Raw genomic sequence first — 21,847 nt, 5'->3', positions numbered from 1 at the left:
AAAAAAAAAAGAGCATCCTTAAAAAAAAAAAAAAAAAAATCGAAATATCGTCTGCTTCAAAACAGGAATGTCATCAGTCGTGGGTCGTGGTTTCTCATTTCTTGCGTTTGTTTATCTCCCGTTGAAACTCGCAGCGTTTGATTAATCTTTGGAAACGTACCTTTTAGGAAAAAAAATCTTAATGTGACAGCGCATTTTATTTCCTACTAATGAAATGTGTGGATACTTTCTGCTCTTGTCATTGTGGTTTATTTCTTTAAGTAAAAGTGCATTGGGGAGAAATGTACTTCTAATTGTAGGTAAGTACATTGCCAAAAGCAATGAATGTTCATCGAATAAGCTTTTCTCTTTATCAAAGTAAATTCATTTCCAAATGTCTTAACATGGTACTTTTAAAACTTTAATAATACTTTAATAGTTGATACTCGTTTTGTTGCAAAGTAGTTGAAGAATTGCATGAAATGTTAAAAGATTTGGAAACATTTTTCAATTATTATTACTGTTAATTGCTGAACTATTTTCTGTTTATAATTTTGAGTAAGCCGAGTAATATTTGCTATGGAATTCAAAATGTGCATTAATACATTAGATAAGCTGTTTTCTAATAATTTGGGACATAAATTAGCTTAAGGGGGCCCTAAGCCAATAAACCAAAAGCATTTTCTGGGTCGCTCTGTAGTCAAACCTTACAATTTTAGTCATTAGCTAAAAGAGTACTCTAGCCATTTGGAAGCCCTTAAAATTTGGGCCCTAGGTCATGGCCTTAGTTGGTCTATTCAGTAATCAGGCCCTGGTTCCTGAAATTTATAGATCTGAACCTGACTGTAACTAACTTATTGAATAAAAAACAAATTTTAAAGATCACTACAGAAATTTAGAAGAATATTTAAAAATATAAATAGCTAAAAAGTGTTTTAGTATTATTTCGAAACATGTGCAATATGAAACGAATGTATAATACAAAAATTTAAAATATTGTTACATTTATTGCGATTTAGAAGAAAATTTAAAAAAAAAAATTACTTGGGGTAGATCACTGCGGAACAACGATCTCTGCAAAGGGGTGAACCAACATACCCCACGTTTTATGTCTAAAAAATGATGTGATAATTTTTTTCTTTGTAACAAAAAATTAAAAAACTGCAAATAATTGTGAACAAACAAAATTGGTTTAAGAAGAAGTTCAATTTTTTGTTATGCAATCTTGATGAAATCCAGTAATAATAAAAAAAAAAATCAAGTTGCAGTTTTCTGAAAATTATTCAGCACTACTGAAATAACATTTTCTGGAATAAAATTTGTTCAATATAACTGTACCATGTGATTTCATTATAAAAATTGTAGGACCATAAGTGTTATTTGTTTGTCATAAATAAAAATAATTAATAGTATTAAAATAATTGAGAACGGTCCAACGTGTCCAATCTCAACCAATCACTTTTAACAGCCCAGTACTTCAAGCTACTAGTTTTGCCTGCCATTCTAAAGTGAGCTAATTGATTATAACAAATGCCCTGTATTAAGCTCAAGTGATCCAGTGTGAGATGAGGTGGAAGAAAAAAAGTGAAAGTAAATTTTACATAGCTTGTAGTTTTGAATTTCACAAAAGTACTTTCTGATAAAACAATTTACCAAAGCATATGAGTCACAGTCTAATGTTTCTCTTTTCGTATATTATTTAGTACCTAGAAGCAGAAATTTATTTTCGAAGGGGCTAATGCCTAATTTTATAAGAACATTCCAAATTTAACTTTGAAAATGTTAAAATCCTTACTCACAATGAGTAGTTTTGCATTTATATCGGGAAGGGCTTAAGCTCCTTCAGTACAACCCCCTTTAACTACACTCTTCTTAGAGTCACTTTCACAACTATGCACAATCTCCTTCTCTTACTTCCAACAAGGCACCCCCTTCTTTGGACCCCAACTGATTTTTGTACCTATTCCTCTAAGTTGTAACATTGCGCAGATTTTTTTAAAAATTAAATCTTACATAAAATATGTAATGGATTAATGGGGAAAATAACTGTTTTTAAACATAAAGTTACATTTACTGACTTTTTCCTTTTCAAACTAAAAATTTTCTACCAACATGTTGCTTAAAAATTTTTTATATTCTAGCGGACGATGGCGGCTTTGAAAGTCAAGTTTACAATAACCCAGTTTGCAAAACACCTCACATAAACCAACTTGCATCAAAAAGCATTATTTATGAGAATGCTTTTACATCAGTTAGTAGTTGTTCACCTAGTCGTTCTGCAATTCTTACTGGGTTGCCTCAACATGAAAATGGAATGTATGGACTACACCAAGGTGAACATCATTTCAATTCCTTTGATCAAATCAAAAGTCTTAGCTCATTACTCAAAGAAAGAAAAATAAGAACAGGTAAATGATAAGATTTTTTTTGTTACTATTCAATAAACATTAAAAATAACTGATTTAGAATGATTAATTAAAAGATACATATGATCTTACTGATTTTTTCTAAAGGTGAAACTATTCTTACATTTTTTATCTTTAAAATGTAGTCTATTATTTATAACAAAAGAAAACACAAAACTTAAAAGACATGAACTTAGGTTTAATGTTCGGGAAAAAGTATTAACTTAGATACACAAACAAACACAATTTTAGCAGGATAGTGGAAACTGGAACAGCTTACCAGAAGAGATGGTAATGAGCAAGGGAGTAGATGGTTTTAAGAGGGCCGTATATCTTCACTGGGGATTGTAAATTGACTAGGACCAGAGCCTGTTGCTGGTCGTCACTTTTGTATTTGTATTTAAACAATTCTTGTGAAGAATCAACTATTTTGTTAACTATGGGAAAATATGGTGTGTGATTAAATAATTAGACACCGAAGATGTAAAACAAAGAAAAATAAAGTTTGTTAATATAAAAATAAATACAGTATGAATCTAGTCATCTGTCATGATAGAGATGTGTCCTGATGGATGATAGATGATTCATGATAGATGTGTTCTGATCAAAGTAATGCCTATTTATCAGATGTATAATATTTAATTCTCCACCAGCCAGAAGGACAGTAGATTAGCTTCTTTTGGTGGCTGCTTTGATCTTGCCGTCTATAGTGGCCTCTTTTTATTTGAATAACCAGATTAAGACTCAGATACAATCAATCCAAGTTCCACTGTTTAAAATCAGGGTTGACTTTTTTGATATCAAAAACTAGTTTCTGATGTGACACGTGTCAGAAATTGGCTTAAACTGCCAAAAACCTAAGTTGATGCTAAGAAAATAATAAAAGGCTATTTTTTTTTATGTAAAATAAATTTTTAACCTATCTTAAATTCATATTATATCAATGCATTAAAAAGTAATGTTTGTAGTTCATTAATACAAACTATTTCAGTAATGGTAGTTAGCAGTTATTCTCAAAAATTAAAGCATTACATTTTTTAGAATTAATGCATTTAAATACCTTTCTCTACTTTGTTTTTATTTTAATTACTGTAGATACACTTTTCTTCTTCAAACAAAAATAAAAGGCTAATTAATAGATGTAATAAATACTGTGATGAAGAATTGAATCAAAATATAGCAATGAGTTGAGATTTTACAGCCAAGTTTTGATAGTAATGGAAACAATTACTAAAGTCCCCATATATGGATAATTTAGGATGGTGTCAATGTTATTTTAAAAAAGGTAACATTAATACTTGATCATATTCTTGTGTTAAACATCTCATTAATGCACTTTCAGATGTCAATAATATTGGTTTCACTATTACAGTGTGACAAAATGAGAAGTTTTTGATACATCCATTTAAACCATAGTTAAAACTGTCAGAAGGTGTCATGTGTCAAAATTTAGACAACCCTGCTCAAAATTAGATTCAAAATGAACATCAAAGATTGATTAGAACATAGCACAGGACAGTTGTAAGAGTTTCTTTGAATAAACTGAGTAGTCGGGGGTTGATTCAGGCACAAATTGGGTCCGATTTTTTACCCCTTCACAAAATTCTTAATTGTAAAAGCAGCCTCTTCACAAAATTTAATTTGTAAAAACAGTTCTTTCATCACTTTTAAGCTTTTCCGATTCATCTGAAATCAAAACGTCAGTAAAGAAAAAATTTCCAGCTTCTAAATCATTCCCAGTGAAGTCCTTTAAGCCAAAAGGATTTCAGATTAAATTTTTTATTGCTAAACATGCTCCGATACGGTTTGACAGGATTTTTTTCACAATAGATTTTTTTTTTAAGTTCTTTTTATGACAAAAATAAAAAATTCCATTTTTTTTCACAAAATGTGGTCATAAGAAGGAAAACCTCGACTGACCCCTGGTAAATCTATAGAACAATAAAAGCCTATCTTTGTTCTAAGCTGCTCAATCCATTGTTGCAAGTGTGAAACTTGTACGTACATATTTGCAGTTTAATTCGGGAATTTCAAAGTTTTAATTTTACTTTTACATCTTTAAATGTACATAATCATTATGAATTTTAATATAAGTATCAATCTTCTAAAACATTTTTTTTTTTTGTTCAAAAAAAGAAACAAATTGTACATATTGTCAGTGTAATATAAAAAGTCACCACTCGGTTTGACTCCCCCACTCCCTTCATTTTGCCCCTACTAAAAATTATTACCTACTTCCAATAAAATCTAAAATATAAAGTGTACTAAAAATTAATAACTAAGTTTATCTTGTAGGCATTATTGGCAAAAAACATGTTGGACCAGAAGCAGTTTATCCCTTTGATTTTGCTTACACAGAAGAAAAGTATTCTATCAATCAAGTAGGACGTAATATCACAAAGATTAAGCAATTGGTTCAGAAGTTTCTTGCCCAAAATGCATCAAGGTAAATGCATTGTTGACGTTATTGATGGTTCATTTCATTTTTAAAGTCTTATCTTACATTATCTGTCATAATCCTGTGTTTTGCTTCTGGTTTTTAATTGTTGCCAGAAACAATGAAAAATAATAGTAATAAAAATTTTAAATGCTTCTGCTTTTTAATTGTTGCCATGAACAATGAATAAATGAATTGTCAAGCAATTTAAAAAATCAGTTTCAAGGCTGAACTTAAGCAAGCATATATTTGTGGGTGCTTTCAAAAACTTTCTTTATTACACTATACCTGAACAAAATTGTTTTTAAATTCGAGCATACAAACCAGCAATACTGAGAAAAAGATTAATGAAAAAAAAAAAACTTATCTCATTATGCACAAATACATTTAGATTATAAAAATCCATACCGTTTTTTCTTCTCTTCTTTTTTAAATAAGGATAGGTTACAAGAAAATATTTTTGAACTTTCAAAAATTTTTTCCTTAATAAATAAAGTTTAAAACCAAAAAACTTTATAATTAAAAAACATTTTTTATATTTTATTTTACAGATTATTTCTATAAGTTTGGATCGCACTAAAAAGTACGAAATAAACTAAGTATATGATTTCTTGATTGCAACACACAAAAATTGAAGTTGATCTTAATATATGTATGTTTATGTTAATTCAAAAGCTTTAATTTTATTGGCTGCTTTAGAATTTATATGAACATACATATATTAAGATTAACTTCAATTTTTGGGGGTTGCAATCACGAAATCATATACTTAGTTTATTTCCTACTTTTTAGTGTGATCCAAGCTTATAGAAAGTCTTTAAAATTAAAAAATATTTTGTACATTTTATTTCTAATTTACTTGTATAGGCATTTAAATTTTTTAAAATGCTCTATATAAGTAGCTTTAAAATTAAAGGAAAAAAAACTATAATTTAATAATTTCAATTGATAGCTCAAAATGTAAGTAAATTTTTTTTGTGTAACCAATTGTTGTAGTCCTTTTTTTTTATATGTTGCCTTCCATGATCCTCATCGCTGTGGACATACAAATCCTGAGTTTGGTGAATTTTGTGAAAAATTTGGAAATGGAGAAAAAGGAAAAGGGTTCATTCCAGATTGGAAACCCATCTATTATAAACCAGAAGATGTTTTGGTCCCCTATTTCATTCCTGATACTCCAAAAGCAAGAAGTGATCTTGCAGCACAATATACTACCATTAGCAGATTAGACCAAGGTAAAGACAAATGCAGATTTTATAACTGTATCAATAATGACAATAATTATGTCTTTTAAAAATACTTTTAATTACTTAAAAGGAATTGGATTGATATTGAAGGAATTGAGAAATTTTCAAGTAGAAAATGACACCCTGGTTCTTTACACATCTGATAATGGAATACCATTCCCAAGTGGGAGAACAAATATGTACGATCCTGGCATAATAAAGTAAGCACTCTTGCATAAGGATATATATATATCTCATTTAGCTATACTCTTATAATTGTTAATAAGTAAAAATAAAATTTTCTGAACATTCATTGATGCACACAATAGTCTTTAACTTCTGCAATAATTAAATAACGTAATTTTTGCCGACCTTCGATGATGTTATGAGGAGTTTTCGGGGGCTCTCCCTTGGAAAATTTTTGAAATTGAAGCCAAAATTTACGACGATCTTTAATGTTGTTGGCAACTGAGAAAAAGACTGTCCCTCAGAAAATTTTGAAGTTGTTGCTAAATAAACCGCAATTTTAAGACATTGTTTAGTAATATTTGAGGGAGGAGTTTTCTCCCTTTTAAATATAGTAGATAATATATTGTACAGTCATAGAAAAAAAAAAACGAAACACTTTTAATTATTCGGCCATTATACATGCTAGAAAGGAAAGAAAGGTGTCATCCGTCTTGGTTTAAAGTCTTCTTTAAAACTACTTAGGTAAAATTTTGATAAGGGACCATATACAAAGCAAAATTAGCACCAACTTTTGATTTTCAAATAGGAACCCCTATTTTTTGCTACATAATTATGTTTAGACAGCAAAATGCAGCCAATGTACGGAATTTCATTGAATTCTGTGCAGTAGAACAGGAGTTATTAACGAAAAACGTTTTAGGGACCGTCACCACATTGAAAACGCTTCTTTCAAGGTCACGGCTTATCAAGTGACGGAGTGTAAACAAAAAAAAGTTCGAGATTGTCCAGCTCAATGCATGATTTTTTTTTTGAGTTCTCTTTTTTTCCGTAATTCGATACTTTTTGACCGATAATGTAGCTCCAAAAAGCAATTTACGGTCGAAAACTTTTTTTTTTTTTGAAGAATAAAAAAAGTTAAAATATTTATAGATTTTTGTCTATCTGGATTAACCTAAGAAAGACGGATGGGGATTGGCTGGTCCATCGTATAGATCGTTGTTTAATAAATCGAGTAATGACAATTTAAAAGTAATGGAACTTTTTGACTTTTCCTAATATGAACCTATTAGATTGCTTATATAATCATTCAAACCTCATAGAAATGTAAATATCCAACCTTATACCTAGAGTCATGATGTGAATATGTTTGATAAATGTATTGCACCTATGTTACTGGTTTATTTTGGAATAAATAGAAAGTCTTTGATGTAAAATGGAATTGCGCGTTTTTAGTTTCGAGAACATCGGCAGAAATTTGGGCCATCGCACAAAAAAATGTAAAAAAATATACCGCACAACGTGGGAAGACGCAGCATTAAATAGATTGGAGACACGAGCGAAGCAAGGTCCATTTATTCCATGAAAATTTTCTCGAAATACATAAAATGAACGAAGTAACAAACTAAAAAATAAAACAGAAACAGGAGAAAATAACTACCCGTTAATGAGCAAACATGCATTTAATAAGATAGGCATTTAGTAGTTGATAACAATAATTTATTATAACTTTCTTCCTTTTTCCATGTTATTCAAAAAAGAAGAAAATAATTTGAAATTTTATCTTTGTCTTGCGAGAATGATTTTAATGTGAAATGCACGGACAATGACAGAGAAAGTAAGTAGAAAAAAAATATTTAAATTATAATTAAGAAAAGAAAAAAACTCAACTTAATCTGACACCCATATTAATGTTTTGTTAAATATTTGACGAATTAAAAAAAAAAAGTTCACAATTAGCCATAACTACTACTTTCGGGCAGAATACGGGCTCAATGCACGCGGCCCACTACTGCAACTGACATATCCTCTCCTAGATCTTAACACATTGCAAATTATTCAAACACTTTACAAAAAAAAAAAAACAAACCCTAAAAACCAGCAAACTTATCTGAAAGAAAATATTACCTATTGACCCATCTGGATACTATTAAAGAGGAAATTTCACACGGTCGGCTATTTTTCGAGTGCTTTTTAACGATTTAGACGAGGTAATAGTTTTTCCTTTTAGCAAATTATCACCGGTAAGAGCCATTAATTCTACACTGCCTATTGCAACATGACTAGCAAGAAAATGAGGTTTTATTGTGTTTCTATGAAAAAGTTGGTGCATGTTAATTTTTGTTTTCTGAGTTATTGTTTTACAAAAGGCAATGGCTAAACGCAGAAAGAAAAAAAAGACAAAATTTAAGTGTAAATTTTAATTTTAAAAGTTCTATAAAATATTCTTTTATTGGACAATGAAGTAGTGTTTCGCATTATTTACACATTGACGTTTGAACGATAGCCACAAAAAAATGAAGGCTGCAATATTATGTTGTTCTTCTGCAGAGACAGCGAATACATTTATACATTTAAAAAAATCATAGACGTAACTCTAATGCAGAAAAACCACGTTATAATTGGTTTGCTTATTTTGTTGAACAATTTTTTTCTTTTTTTACGAAGAAACTAACTTTCATAATTTCTGTTTTAAAAATGTATACGGTCCCCTAAAGTGGGAAAAAATGAGTTTTTAAGCATGGCGCGAAAACTACTGAATAGTTTGAGCTCAAATTTTGGATTCCCTCATAAGAGCTCTTCTAGATTGTTTCTCTGTTAAAATTTAATATGGTTTCAGATCATATTTTTTTCCAAAAATATTATAATAATTCATAAAAAAATTAAATTTTCATTTTTGTTGTTGAAAAGGATGTTTTCATTATTGGGTCGATTCATATTTTGATATGAAAAAACAATCTTTGCCGTGCCCAATCTAGTTTTTGTGTTATGAGCAAAAATATCAAATTACGTTTTAACATTACGAGAGGAATTTTTCAAAACTCGATTCTGAAGTAACGGCTGTATAGAATTCAACAAAATTTTGTATACAAAGTTAAAAAAGGATGCTGATCACAAACATGTGATAATAAAAGGGGGTTCTCATTGAAAAATTTGAAGTTGATGTTCGTTTTAATATGAAGAAGACCCCTTAACAACAATTTTTTAACATAATTATGTAGAACTTTTTATTTCTGAAACAACAACACCTTACACGTGTCTCTAGTGTTAATAGTCTTTGAATACGATCGAGTGTTTCGTTTTTTTTTTCTATGACTGTACCTAACTTGAAAAATGTTTCAAAATATTTCTTTTCCCATCGAGAGCTAAAATGTCACCCCCTTCCCGAAAAAGAAGGATCATCCGGGGTGGAAAACAGACTGTCACCCCACCCGGCTTTGTAGAAGCTTTAAGCAAACCCAGGAAATGCACTATACAGACAAAACTCTATTTTCAAGCATTCAGGGTTGTTTCTATGTCTCTTCTAGCTCTAACTAATTTTTCTACAAAAAAATCATGAAAGTATTTTACTTGAAAATCATAATTTTTTGAAATAATCTGAGCAAATTGCCGCCCCTCTTGCTGTTGCGCCCCTGACGAGAGCCACTCCTACCAACCCTTTGGTACCCTACTGATAATAGAAAAATAGTACCACATTGCCTTTGTGGATGTAGTAAGCAAATCAAAAGTAAGAAAAAATGCAAAAAGTTATGCTAAAGGTTAATAGTAAAATTATTTTTGATAATGTGTGGTGTGTTAATTTGTAAATGATAATAAATTTCACTGTTCATGCTTTGTGAATTGTATGTATTTTTCTAATGGATATTTATAATGTGTAAGTACATTGATACCTTCCAAACATCTTTTAGTTTGTTTGAAAAATTCTAAGTGTTCCTCCCAGAAAAAAAAGGGGGTAGATCACTTTCAGACAAAAGGGCATTTTTGATGGAAGTTTTGCAATAAAAAAGGTGTTTTTTACTTTTTGGTATATAGGGTTTGGTATGCATACGAAACCCAAGTATTTCTCAATAATGCTTATTTTTTAAATAATAAAAAGTTTTTTAATGCTTAGTTTCAAAAATTATGCTCAAATCAGATTTTAGTGGATAAGTGAAACAAGGAAGTTTTATTTCTAGGCCAGGATTGAGAGAATATTTATCGCCCGAAAAAAAGTTTGCTTTTGCGAGGAAATTTTGTCAAAACTTCAAAGGGGCAGGGTGGCTTCAATGGATTTCACTACAGCAGAGAAGTTGTTTTCATAATCTTTTCTTGTACAGAATACTATCGGGGGGGGGGGGGGGTAAGCTGTGTTTTGGCGAACTCTAAGGGTGTTTCCTCGCATTTGTTTATTAGACTACACAATTAATAAATGATTTTTTTTTTTTTGTAAATTATAAGGAAATATAAAATTTTGCAATTATGCTTTTTTTTCCTTGCAGAGATCAAAAAAACTAATTAGCCATCTTGATATCTTGCCAACTATTCTTGAGTGGTTCGACATTACATACCCGAAATACAAAGTGAACGGAAATCTGATTCATTTAACAGGTAAGTCACTACTACATGACTTTGAGGACGAATTAGAAGAAAATGCTGTGGTTTTTATGAGTCACAATCTTCATGAAGCTACAATGTATTATCCTATGCGTGTGATACGATCAAAAAATTTTAAACTGATACAAAATTTAAACTTTAAAATGCCATTCGGAATTGACCAAGATTTTTTCATTTCACCTACTTTCCAAGATTTGTTGAACAGGACAAAGATGAAGATAGACACCAACTGGTATAAAAATTTAACTGAATATTACTACAGGCCACAGTGGGAGTTGTTTGATTTGGAAAAAGATCCTCAAGAGCTAAGAAATGAATTTGGGAATCCCAAATATGATTCAGTATACCAAAAGCTTAAAAATAGGTTAAAACAATGGCAAGTACAAACCAATGATCCATGGGTTTGCTCACCTAATGCTGTGCTTGAAAATAAAGGAAAGTACAAGCAAAACCCTCAGTGTATGCTTCTTTATAATGATACTTAAAAGCAGTGTTTTTATAGAATAAGGATTCTTCAAAGCAAATGAAAATACATTTGATTTTTTATTGTATTTTTATGAGCTTTTTTGTGATACTATATTTTTTGAGTTATTGTAACTAATTTTTAAAGAAATAGAATAATTAATTTTTTCAACAATATTATATCATTAATTATGAAAGATATTAAAAGTTACTTTTGCTATTTTATTAAATGTGGGGAAAAAAAAAAAAGAAAGAAAAATATGGAGTAGTCAAGAAGTTATTTTTGATAGATTTTTTTTTGAGAGGGAATTTTGTACAATGTGACAAAACATGTCTTGCCTTTTTACTCTTTGTGTTGAAAAATCAATTTCCTGACCTCATCTGTACATTAAAAAAAAAAAAAAAAAGCAGTAGCACTCAACAAACACCTTAAGACAGCAATTCTCAACCAGTGGTCTGGCAGACCAACACTGATCAGCGGAAAAAATTGACTGCTCCTCAGATATCTTTGATTGGCCACATGAAAAAATAATTCCATGCTCAAAAAAAAAAAAAAAAAAAAAAAAAAAAATTTGAATTCAAATTATTATTATTTTTTTTGCAATCGCAAGTTGCAATAGGACCATACTCTTTAGGTTTAGTTTCTACAAACCCCTCCTGTCCCCTGAAAATGATTTTACTTATACAGTGAAACCTCTCTTAGTGTTCCTCTGTTCCTAAAATTTCAGCCGTTCAGAGGAGGTGGCTGCTTTAAAGGGTTTTCATTACAGTTGCAATAATTTCTATAATACATAATATAAGCAAGTGTAACACATAAATGAATTTTGAGACTTTTCTAAATAGGAAAATAATATTTTAGTTAATTGTTCACATTTTTAGAAGAAATGATATAATTTGACTCGGAAGTTTTTAGTCTTCTCCAGCAATTGTTTCCAAATTCGTTTTTTTCAGCTAAAAATGTGAATCTCTTATCAATTTATTTGTCAGTGCATAACAATTACCGATGATTTAATCTATTATCCCCAAAACTACTTCAGTTGAAAGTTAAGCCTGCTAGAGGTTGTAAAACATATTAGTAGATTAATCGTCAAAGGCTGAACTAGTGCCTGAAAGGCAAATATTTATATTTTCTAAGACGTTAGTAATGCACACAGCAAACTCATTGGTTAATTTGAATCAAACTCAAATTAATATTAGATTTGTTTGAAAAACGGTCATTTTCAGACTCATTAACTTGAAGATGTTTCTCTCAATTGGCACTGTAATTATCAAGGCACTCCATTGATGTTTTGTGCTGGAAATAATTCGAAATTGTACCTCATACTCTCACCAATTTTACACGCTCATACTGCTCAGAGCTTCAATACGTTGTTCGAGATTCATAAAAATGATCTTCAATAGTGTTGTTTGCGACCAGATCAATCACACCACACACTGACCAACTAATAAAATAAACGTGAGTGACATTTTTACTCCTAAAAGGAATCTGTTAACAGTGTAGATTAGAAACAAGAAGTGAATAGATTTTCCTGAAAAATGGGATGGGCACCTACTAGATGGCCGTTGCTGGGAGCGTTTTTAACATTAAGTCTATGTTCTAAAAAACCCGTGCTGCAATTCTACGATCCTCTTTAGACAAAAACAGCACCCAGCAAGTTTTCACGAGCATGTCCCTCCATCTGGGCAGTGGCATCCATGTCCTCTGATCTAGGGACCTCAAGCATATCCCTACTCCTGGGCGGTGGCAAGTGTAGGTGTGTGTGTGGATGCCATCGCCCAGGAGAAGTGGTGGCAGGGCTGCTGGTGGAGGTCTAGCATCAGAAGAGCAGGGCCTGGTTGATGATGGTGCTCGCAGATGACCCGTGTCCAAAAATCATAGGATCATCAACTTTGGTCAGATGAGGTAAATAAGTGAATTCATTGATTGCCTTAAAAACAAAAAAAACATTGCAATAATATTCTATCATATACAACATTTTTGACATGAATTTTAGGACCGATTTTCGTTAATTTTTTATCAAATGTAAATTGATTTATGTATGACTGTTACATTTTTTTTTTTTTTTTTTTGACCTTTCTTGGATATCAAAAAAATTTTTTTAGTCATTTCATTATTTTTTATTTAAAAAAACTCCCACAGGAGAACAATTTTTTTTTCACATATTTTTAATAGTCTACAAGTAAACTTAGCTTACTTAGGAGCTTATTGTTCTTCTTAAAATGTATTGCTGTAGAAAATTCTTTGATGACTTGTTTTTGTTGAGTATTTACTTTGTAGTAATAAGCATGAAACTGCAGTACTCGGCTGGAATTGACTAAGCTGGCGGTGTATTTCATGTATTTACTTTATATTCCTATGTGTTTGGCAATTATTTTACAACTAATGTTACATATTTTTTCAACTTATAAACATGGTTAAAATTACAGTTCAGATGACAAGAATTTTTGTACTAATGATGCTAATATAAATTGTATTGATGATTTTTATAATGAACAAAATATCGATAAAGAATGTGTCATTTACATGCTATTTTACAAGGAGTTTTTTTTAGAACTGTGAGATGGTATTAAACAAGTTTATTTTGAACTGGAAATACTTGATAAAACCATATTTTCCCATCAAATCAACTCTCTTAAAATCGCAATTTTTTTTCTTTCCTTGAAATTTTTTTCTTCGTTTCACCAAATCTTTTGTTTTTTCATTTCATAAGGTAAGCAAGTCTATAATCGTCACTATGTAAATCCTCTTCTCCGACTAAAATATTGCTTCAATTTTTTGCTCCACAGAATAATAAGTAATTTTTAATAATAGTAATAAACAAGTAGTTTTCAAGTCAAAATGAGACTATTGTTATTTTATTCCCCTTCAAGTAAATTCAAAACATGCAATGAAAAACTTCAATAATGAATATCAGCATTGATTTTCAAGAGAATATTATTTATTTTGTATCTGTAATGTTTCTCTACAAAAGTGAGTTTTCTAAATTTTAATGAATATTTTTGGTACAATAACGTAAAATGAATGTGCTTCAGAATGCACATTCTGAATGCTTCAGATGGGTGCATACTTCATATTTGTTAGAAGCGTTGTAAATACAATGTTTATTAAAAGATTACAATTCCTCTCTAAGGGAAACAAAATTAAAATATCACAGTTCCTTAAAAATTATTTATAATACATATATTATGCTCAGACCATAAAGGAAAAAAGCTAAATGTATGAGGCTAAAATGTAAAACAAATGACAAAATAAGAGATTTAAGATGTACGATTTTTGAACTAAAAACAGTACTGTATTACGTAACTTAAATTCTGCAAGATTAGAAATGTATTTAAAAAACTAAAATACATTACAATAATAGAGATTTAAATATTTGATTAGAAAAACACATAATTTGCAATTTTGTTCTTACTTTGGAAAGAACAACCACTTTTTAACTAAAAAAGGAATTTTTACAAACAAAACATACAATTCAAAGCAAAATTTGAAGAACAGTTTTATAAATGTTATACTTTTTATCATAAATTGACAAAAGATTAAGAAAGTGTTCTTTTGGAAATGAAGAAATTTTACACCACCTTTTTCTACAAAAAACTAAAATATCTGGATGCTACAATTTTTTTTCTTCTGGTGACAGGAGATCTGCAAATGTTTCAAGCAGACAAATACTGTGGAAATTAACTCAAGTAGTAATCAAAGTGCAGTAAGTTTCTAATTATCCATGAAATTGGGAGGCATGTGTGCCGCAGATAGTTTCAATATGAGGGACAAAGGAGGAAAATATTGCTCTTACTTAAAAACTTGACTGTTAATACAGATACCAAGAAAATAAAAGCAATAAAGAAAAAGTACTTACAAGGAACAAAGTACGAAAAAAAGGGGGGAGGGAGGGGGTTAAGAAATAAAAAGTCTTTTCTCATTTCTGCTGTGAAAACTCTTTCCTGATTTTTGACTGTACTTTTCTTAGCATTAGTTTTTCAGCCAACAGTCTGTGCTCCTCTAAATACTGCAGCAATCTGTTGATGTGTTGCAATGCCCTTTGCAACTTGAAATGTTTTTGGAATCTTTTCCTGAATAGGTAAAGCACCTGGGTCGCTTGCAGATAATCGGAAGTTTATTGTAATGAAGTAAATGAGTACATTAAATTCTAATGTTACAGCCTACAAACATCTTTTGAAAAACATTTAAATAGAAAAATATACCTAATAATTTCTTTACTCATATTAAAAATTTTCACATTACATACAAAGTACATTGGTTAAAATATTAACTATACAGTGTGCTATTTTTAAAAGGAACACTATTGAGCAGATAGACATTTCTTTCTGAAGGAAATATATAAGAATGATAATAGAGAAGCATTCTAGACTAATATTGATATATGAATTTGAAATATGGGTACAATGTGGTCAACTCTCTGTATTGCATAACTAAGTATGTACATATTTACATCCAAAGAACTTAATAAATTAAATTGCCAGAATTTTTGAATGCATATAATAAGGATACATTCAAATAATTTTATGTTCGAGCAAAGGACACCATATTTTACATGAAGCTTCAATGTATAATTTTAATAAATAAAACAAATTAATTATTGTACTTGGATAAAGAACTACAATACATTAATACTATGAATAATACACCATGTAACTACATGCTATATGCTAGCATGGATATAATTTAAAAGTTATACATTATTTTTTAAATTCTAGCAATATCTTAAGATTATGAAATTCAATTTAATTTTTCAAGGCATGCCACAGGGGTGCCTATGCCCTGACACCCTTCTCCCCCCAAATGTTACAGAACACCCTAAAAAGGACTAAGGCCAGCTTAACCCCACTTCACCCACTATAGGTACGCCTGCACATAGTCTATATCGGTGGTGCCCAACCTAAAGGACTGTAGACAGAATGTGGCCAGCGAGTCAGACCCATGGACCCCATACCATTTGAAAAGGTTGAACTTCGATAGCAACTGCAAAACTATCTTAAGGCAATTTTGCAACAACCACCACCGAGTCACAGTCGATCAAATCACTTCTCCATTCATCTGCCACAGAACTTCGTTTTCTTTCCTATATTTTGGTTCCTTAGATACAGATATTGACAAAATGTTACAAATTTGCAGATAAAAACTCAGACTTTGGTTTCAAAAAAGAAAAAAAAAGATAAACGCTTTTCATTAATAAAATAACCATCAAGTAATGATAGCTTCACTTATTTGTACCTATTTTCTACTGTTTTCGATATTATACAGAAAAAAACTTGAAATTTTAAATATCTTCTGGTATTCATTTTAACATGAGCCAGCAGATTTAAAAAAAGTTGGGCATATATATATATCACTCTGCATGAGATAGAATAAACAAAGATCCAGATTGCAGTTAAACACAAAGCATTTTAAAATTTCTAACAATTGCAAAATATTTTACCCTAGATTATGAATAAGGTTGTATTTATTACTTTGAGAGACTTGTAGCATTTGAAACACAATTGCTGGTCAAAAGTCTTTAGCTCATTATCCTCTCTGCCTGTGATTGCAGTTGCCATCAGGGCTAAATTTCAACATAAGAAATGCAAGAGCCCTATATTCCCCACAGCTTACTTTAAAATTTGCATAGAATAGAATTGGAAAATAAAGTGCAGGAGCTCATCTCCCATGAGCTCCTATGCAAATTAAGCCCAGGTTGCAGTCACATTATTTGTTGAGCTACTTTTTTAATTTTAGAAAATATCTTGTTAATTATCATTTTTTGAGTGAAGTAAACTTTCTTTCAAATTTCCTTGATAAAATGTGGGGTAATGCACAGTTTTTTTTTTTTTTGTAAAAGTGGCATAATCTAGAGCATTTTAAAACAGTTGTGAAAAAATATTGAGCATGTTATGATTTAATTCATTTTTAAAAATATTAAACTGCAAAAAAAAAAAAAAAGTGTCTTGGAGTTGCAAGAAACTACTTTTTCATTGCAAAACACGAGCTTATGAATAAAAAGACATCTACAAAAAACAAACCCTGAAACACATGTTTGCAAATCTATATTACTATTTGTTCATTTTTGTGTTTTTAGTGAGTTTAACTTACACAGGTAATCCTTTTATTTTTAGCACCTTGATAAATGTTAAATGTAAGATTATAAATTAAAAACTAAAGTTATTCATCTGGCAAGGTCCCAGCCCAATCCCCTTTTAAGAGTTGGAAATTTTCAATTCAAGTGTTGTTGAAAAGAGCTTAATGTTAAAAAAAGTTCTGATTTTAGTAAGTAATAGGGTGACTGAAGTTATTTTTTTGGCTAGAAAAGATGAAATATACAATATCAACAAGAGATATGAATAATTTCTCTAAAGTATTTTGAATAATGCTAATTTTTTATTGCTTTTTTCTTGGATTTTACTATAGCCTTATTTGTGTTAAGTTCCATAGCAGAATCTACTTTTCTTTTTTTCAATACTAAGTTGTCATCCAACCAAACCACTAACAATAAGGCAAGTCATATATAGAGATATATTTCTAAAGAAGGATACTTACTATTATCAGCAGAAATTTTACCATTTGGCATGCTGATAAAATCGCTTACAGTTACAATAACTATAATGATAACTTGAACTCCTAGAGGTATAGTGACATCTGAGGTTCAGTCTGCCAAGGTGGATTGGTTCTCAGAAACATACATACAGTAAGATCTCGATTATCCGCAGTGTTTCATACTTCCCAAAAAAAAAAGCATTTCTTTTAGGGAACGATTAACTCAATGTAGATAAATGCATCCATTTTAACTTTACAAGTGAAAAATGTATTTCTAAACATCACTACAGTAAACTCACGTTATATTGCGCTTTTTGGGGGACAAAGAAAAAGAGCGATATATCCGAAAGCGTGATACAACGGAGGTCATTAAAAATAGTCATAAGTTCAATACACAAGTAAATTAGCATTCGTTCTTTTTGAAATTATTTTCTGATGGTTTCGATGTAGTTCACGAATACACTATCACACCTACCAATAGTTAAACATAATTGAAATTTCAGTAAATTTTCACTATCAAAAAGTTAAAAACATCAAATGGCGAATGAAGACGATCTTTCTGAGCTACCACGAGATAAGAGTGAGCATTCCAACACCCTCTTATTCTTAATAGACTTTTTAATCCGTTTGACTTGCTGTACATAGTTTACAGAAAACTATTTTGCCCATCCAGATCATTCTTCCTTTCTTTGATGCAAATCCTGGTTTGTGCAAACAAGCACAAATCAATTTTCAAACCTACACTACGTATGCTCAAAACGAGTAACCAGACCAGGTTGTTCAAACAAAATTCTTTTCACTTTTTGATATAGCCCAACTTGATGTATTTTAGTTGTTCTGTTTGCATAATTTACTTGTGTATTGTGTAAACTGGCTACAGTAATTAGCAACCCTTGTTTAGTTTTTATACATTTATTACTTAAATTGTTACAGTTTTTGGTTTAAAATTAGCTAAAATGTATGCATGTGTTAATAGAGGTTTTAAAGCTTTTGCATACACTAGCACCGTTTCTCGCCTATTTTACAGATTATCCGCAGAATTCGCTTATCCGCAGTCACTACGAGCCACCCTATTCCGCGGATAAGCGGGAGTTTACTGTACCATAGTAGACATCTCTGAGACATCATTATTTCATATGCTATTGTGCTCCTTGACACATTAGAGTCATTGGATGCTAGGAGGTCAATATGATAAAATATTGAATGTCTTTTACATTATTAAAATGCTTATACTTTTCATCATACACGAACAATACTTTTTTGTCTATCCTAATTTGTTATGTTATTATGCAATATAAGCATTTTTGAAGAACTAGATTAAAAGGTTTCAAATTTACAATAACTAGTAAATTAAGTTAAAAGTTCAATTTAAGGTTTCAAATATGTATTTTGTCTTATTGCTACATATTTGAAATGTTGTTTTCCATTTAATAAAATGAGTATTTTTTTTTTTTACGTATCATGCCAATTTGACAAAACAATCAACTAGAGATACGTTTAAAATTCATGCAATATTTCATATTTATAAAGCAGTTATAGATCATCTTTCAATAAGATCTTTAATTTTTATCCTTTTTAATTTTAATAAAAAGAAATATTTTATGTATTGAGAAAATCAGTAGTGTTTAAACAGCAAGAAGTGGCCACCATAGATCACAAATCAAATTTATACAGACTTTCCAATTCTGCATTTATAAGACATTGCCCAAGTAAACGCAACAACTCCAAACTTTATAATAATTAAACAAAATTGATTGTCAACATGTTTTCCGTAACCAAATGTTAATTTTTCTAAAATTATACTTACAATGAATCACAAAAAGATCAACCTATGATCAACATAAATAATATTTGTTAAATGCAATGTGAGAAAATTGCAAACTAAAGTTCTCAAGTAATAGTTTGTTAGTAAAAAAATAGTAAATACATTATTTATATAAAAATAAGTAAATAAAAATAAAGAAAGCAAAATCTGGAAATAAGTAGAGCATTTAGAGGAAAAGGTATAAAAGCACCTTATGAGTTTCAAATAAATGCATGTGTGTGAGTGAACATTAGTGGTGTCAAATAATCTAGAAAATACTGAATTATCCATAGTTTTCGGCAATCAATTTTCATATTTGTTTTTTTAGTTATTGATGTTACTTTTAAACTTCAATTACTGACAGCCATGATTTATCACAATCATATTTAGTTTTGAATTTTCTATAAGTTATGTATATCATGCTCTAATGTCTTAATTTTTTATAATTATTTGTCTTTTACTTTCTAACTTAACAAAAACAAGACATGTAAAAAGAGATTAAACTCTATGTGAATGAGTAGGATGGACACTTCATTCATTCAATTTTTATCTTATCAAAAGCTCATAATTGTAGGATCAGAAAATAGGGCAATGCAAAATATAGATTTAAATTTGAGTAAAATAAAAAAAATCAACATTTACCCCCTCTTTCACCTTTAACACTCACATTTATGACTTAAAAATTGTCTTTTTTCAAAAATATTGAATTTTTCGATAAAACTTTTGTTTTGATAAGAACATAAATAGTTAATGGAACACATAAGATAAAATTAACTACACACTGATTTAAACTTCAACAGTACTGCCCTATCGATTAATTCATAGTTTTGAAGAAAACTATCCATTTCTACAAATATCGATGGATCAGCACCATAACTGAATACCTATCAGGGTCTTACGTTACACTTTTGAAAACCGAATGTGCAAACTATCTCTCAAAATGCCTCAATTTCTTTATAATACTTTTTACATGTTTAATTTCTTACTAAGAGTTTTTGTTAATTAGCCTATTATTAATGTAATCTTTTCAACAAGAACAAAAAAAGTTCATTTAGAAGAATCCATTGTATTTTCATGAAACTAAGTAAAAATCTACAAAATACAAAGAACATTTATCAGAATTCTCTGTAAGCACTTTTTCTTTTTGATATAGAAATCCTCCTTTTTGTTTTAAATTGTCACATTTCCATGCGAAAAAAAAAAGAAAACTATTTATTTCTTTCTTACTAAAATACTTTCATAGTTTTTCTTTCACAATAAAGCATTCAAGGTAGAGAAGAACAAGAAGTTCTGTCCAGAACTAAACGAGCCTACTTACCTGTATGCCAATATCGACTTTCTAATATCTGATCAATATTCTCAAAATTAGCTAAAATTGCAAACATAATTTTTTTAAATATTTTAAGCTGATTTCTACAAATAAAATAAGTTTTGCTCATATAAAGAATTAGATGCGTAAAAAATAATAAACAAAAAAGTAAAGTAGCAGCACATTTTAAACAAAGCAGCTAATGCATTTTTTTCCATTGAAAAAATCTTTAACAGATATCAAAAAGAATTAAAACTAATAAGTCATTAAAATAAATACATCATGTAAAAAAACGTTTGTTTTTTTCCTGTTGCCAAAACATAATTTTAAAAATGAATTAATGTACTTTCAAAAATAAATAAAAACAATAAAATTTGCACTTAAAAAATTAATTTTCATTTTCGAAAAAAAAATTGTCTGTGTATATACTTATGTAGAAACATCAAGGATTCTGAATATCTGCCAAAAAACTGAATACATAACTTAAAACTTTAGAGTGAAAATAAAAACAAATTTTATTAACAATAATTATTTCTCAGTAAAAACCATGGCAATGGAGTCAGAGTCAATCTCATTTTGGGAGTAAAAAAGTCAGATTAGGGAGCCGATGGTTTTAATTCAAAGACTCGGAGTTGGTCATTTTCCCTTAAAGTCCGCAACTCTGCCAATATGAATGGAGTTGGACTTGTTTTGGGATAAAGGAATGGAATTCCAAGTCAAATTTCCACGAGTCGGAGTCAAGTGCCCAAAAATTCTTGGAGTCGGGAGTTGGTCATCAAAAGCTATTTCCAACAAACTTTGTTTGAAGCAAATTCACCTCTAAGTTCACAGGATTTATATTTACCTTTAAATTCCCTCATAGGCACTAATGTTAAGTTTTTTTTAATTGTACAAAATTGAACAAAAAATTGTTCAAATCAAGAAATGAAATATGGGAATAAGGTGTGTCCTTGCCGAGATCTTTAAAAAAAAAATTTTGAATCTGACTATTCTCTCAAAAGTTATCACGGGGGGGGGGGGCAGACAGACCAACAGTCATTTTTCCCCCCATCTCAGTACCCTACTTTCCAATTTTTCGATATTTATTTAATTATTTTTGACATTTTTTTTCTGTTTTTTGCAATATTTTTAAGATG

At 29.9% G+C, this 21,847-nt stretch overlaps 1 protein-coding gene across 1 annotated transcript; it reads left to right on the top strand.

The window, feature by feature from the left end:
• Positions 1–70: 70 nt before the first annotated feature.
• Positions 71–11,186, top strand: LOC129220542 (N-sulphoglucosamine sulphohydrolase-like). The gene is given in 6 exon segments (XM_054854972.1): positions 71–299; positions 2,121–2,387; positions 4,680–4,830; positions 5,818–6,056; positions 6,139–6,308; positions 10,493–11,186. Coding segments are annotated over 6 exon segments (1,512 nt in total). The 5' UTR covers positions 71–214; the 3' UTR covers positions 11,093–11,186.
• Positions 11,187–21,847: the final 10,661 nt, after the last annotated feature.

The sequence above is a fragment of the Uloborus diversus genome, chromosome 4 (genome assembly GCF_026930045.1).
Source record: "Uloborus diversus isolate 005 chromosome 4, Udiv.v.3.1, whole genome shotgun sequence".
Taxonomy (NCBI): domain Eukaryota; kingdom Metazoa; phylum Arthropoda; class Arachnida; order Araneae; family Uloboridae; genus Uloborus; species Uloborus diversus.
Note: the sequence above shows the minus strand (reverse complement) of the source record. Positions and strands in the feature narration are given on the sequence as shown.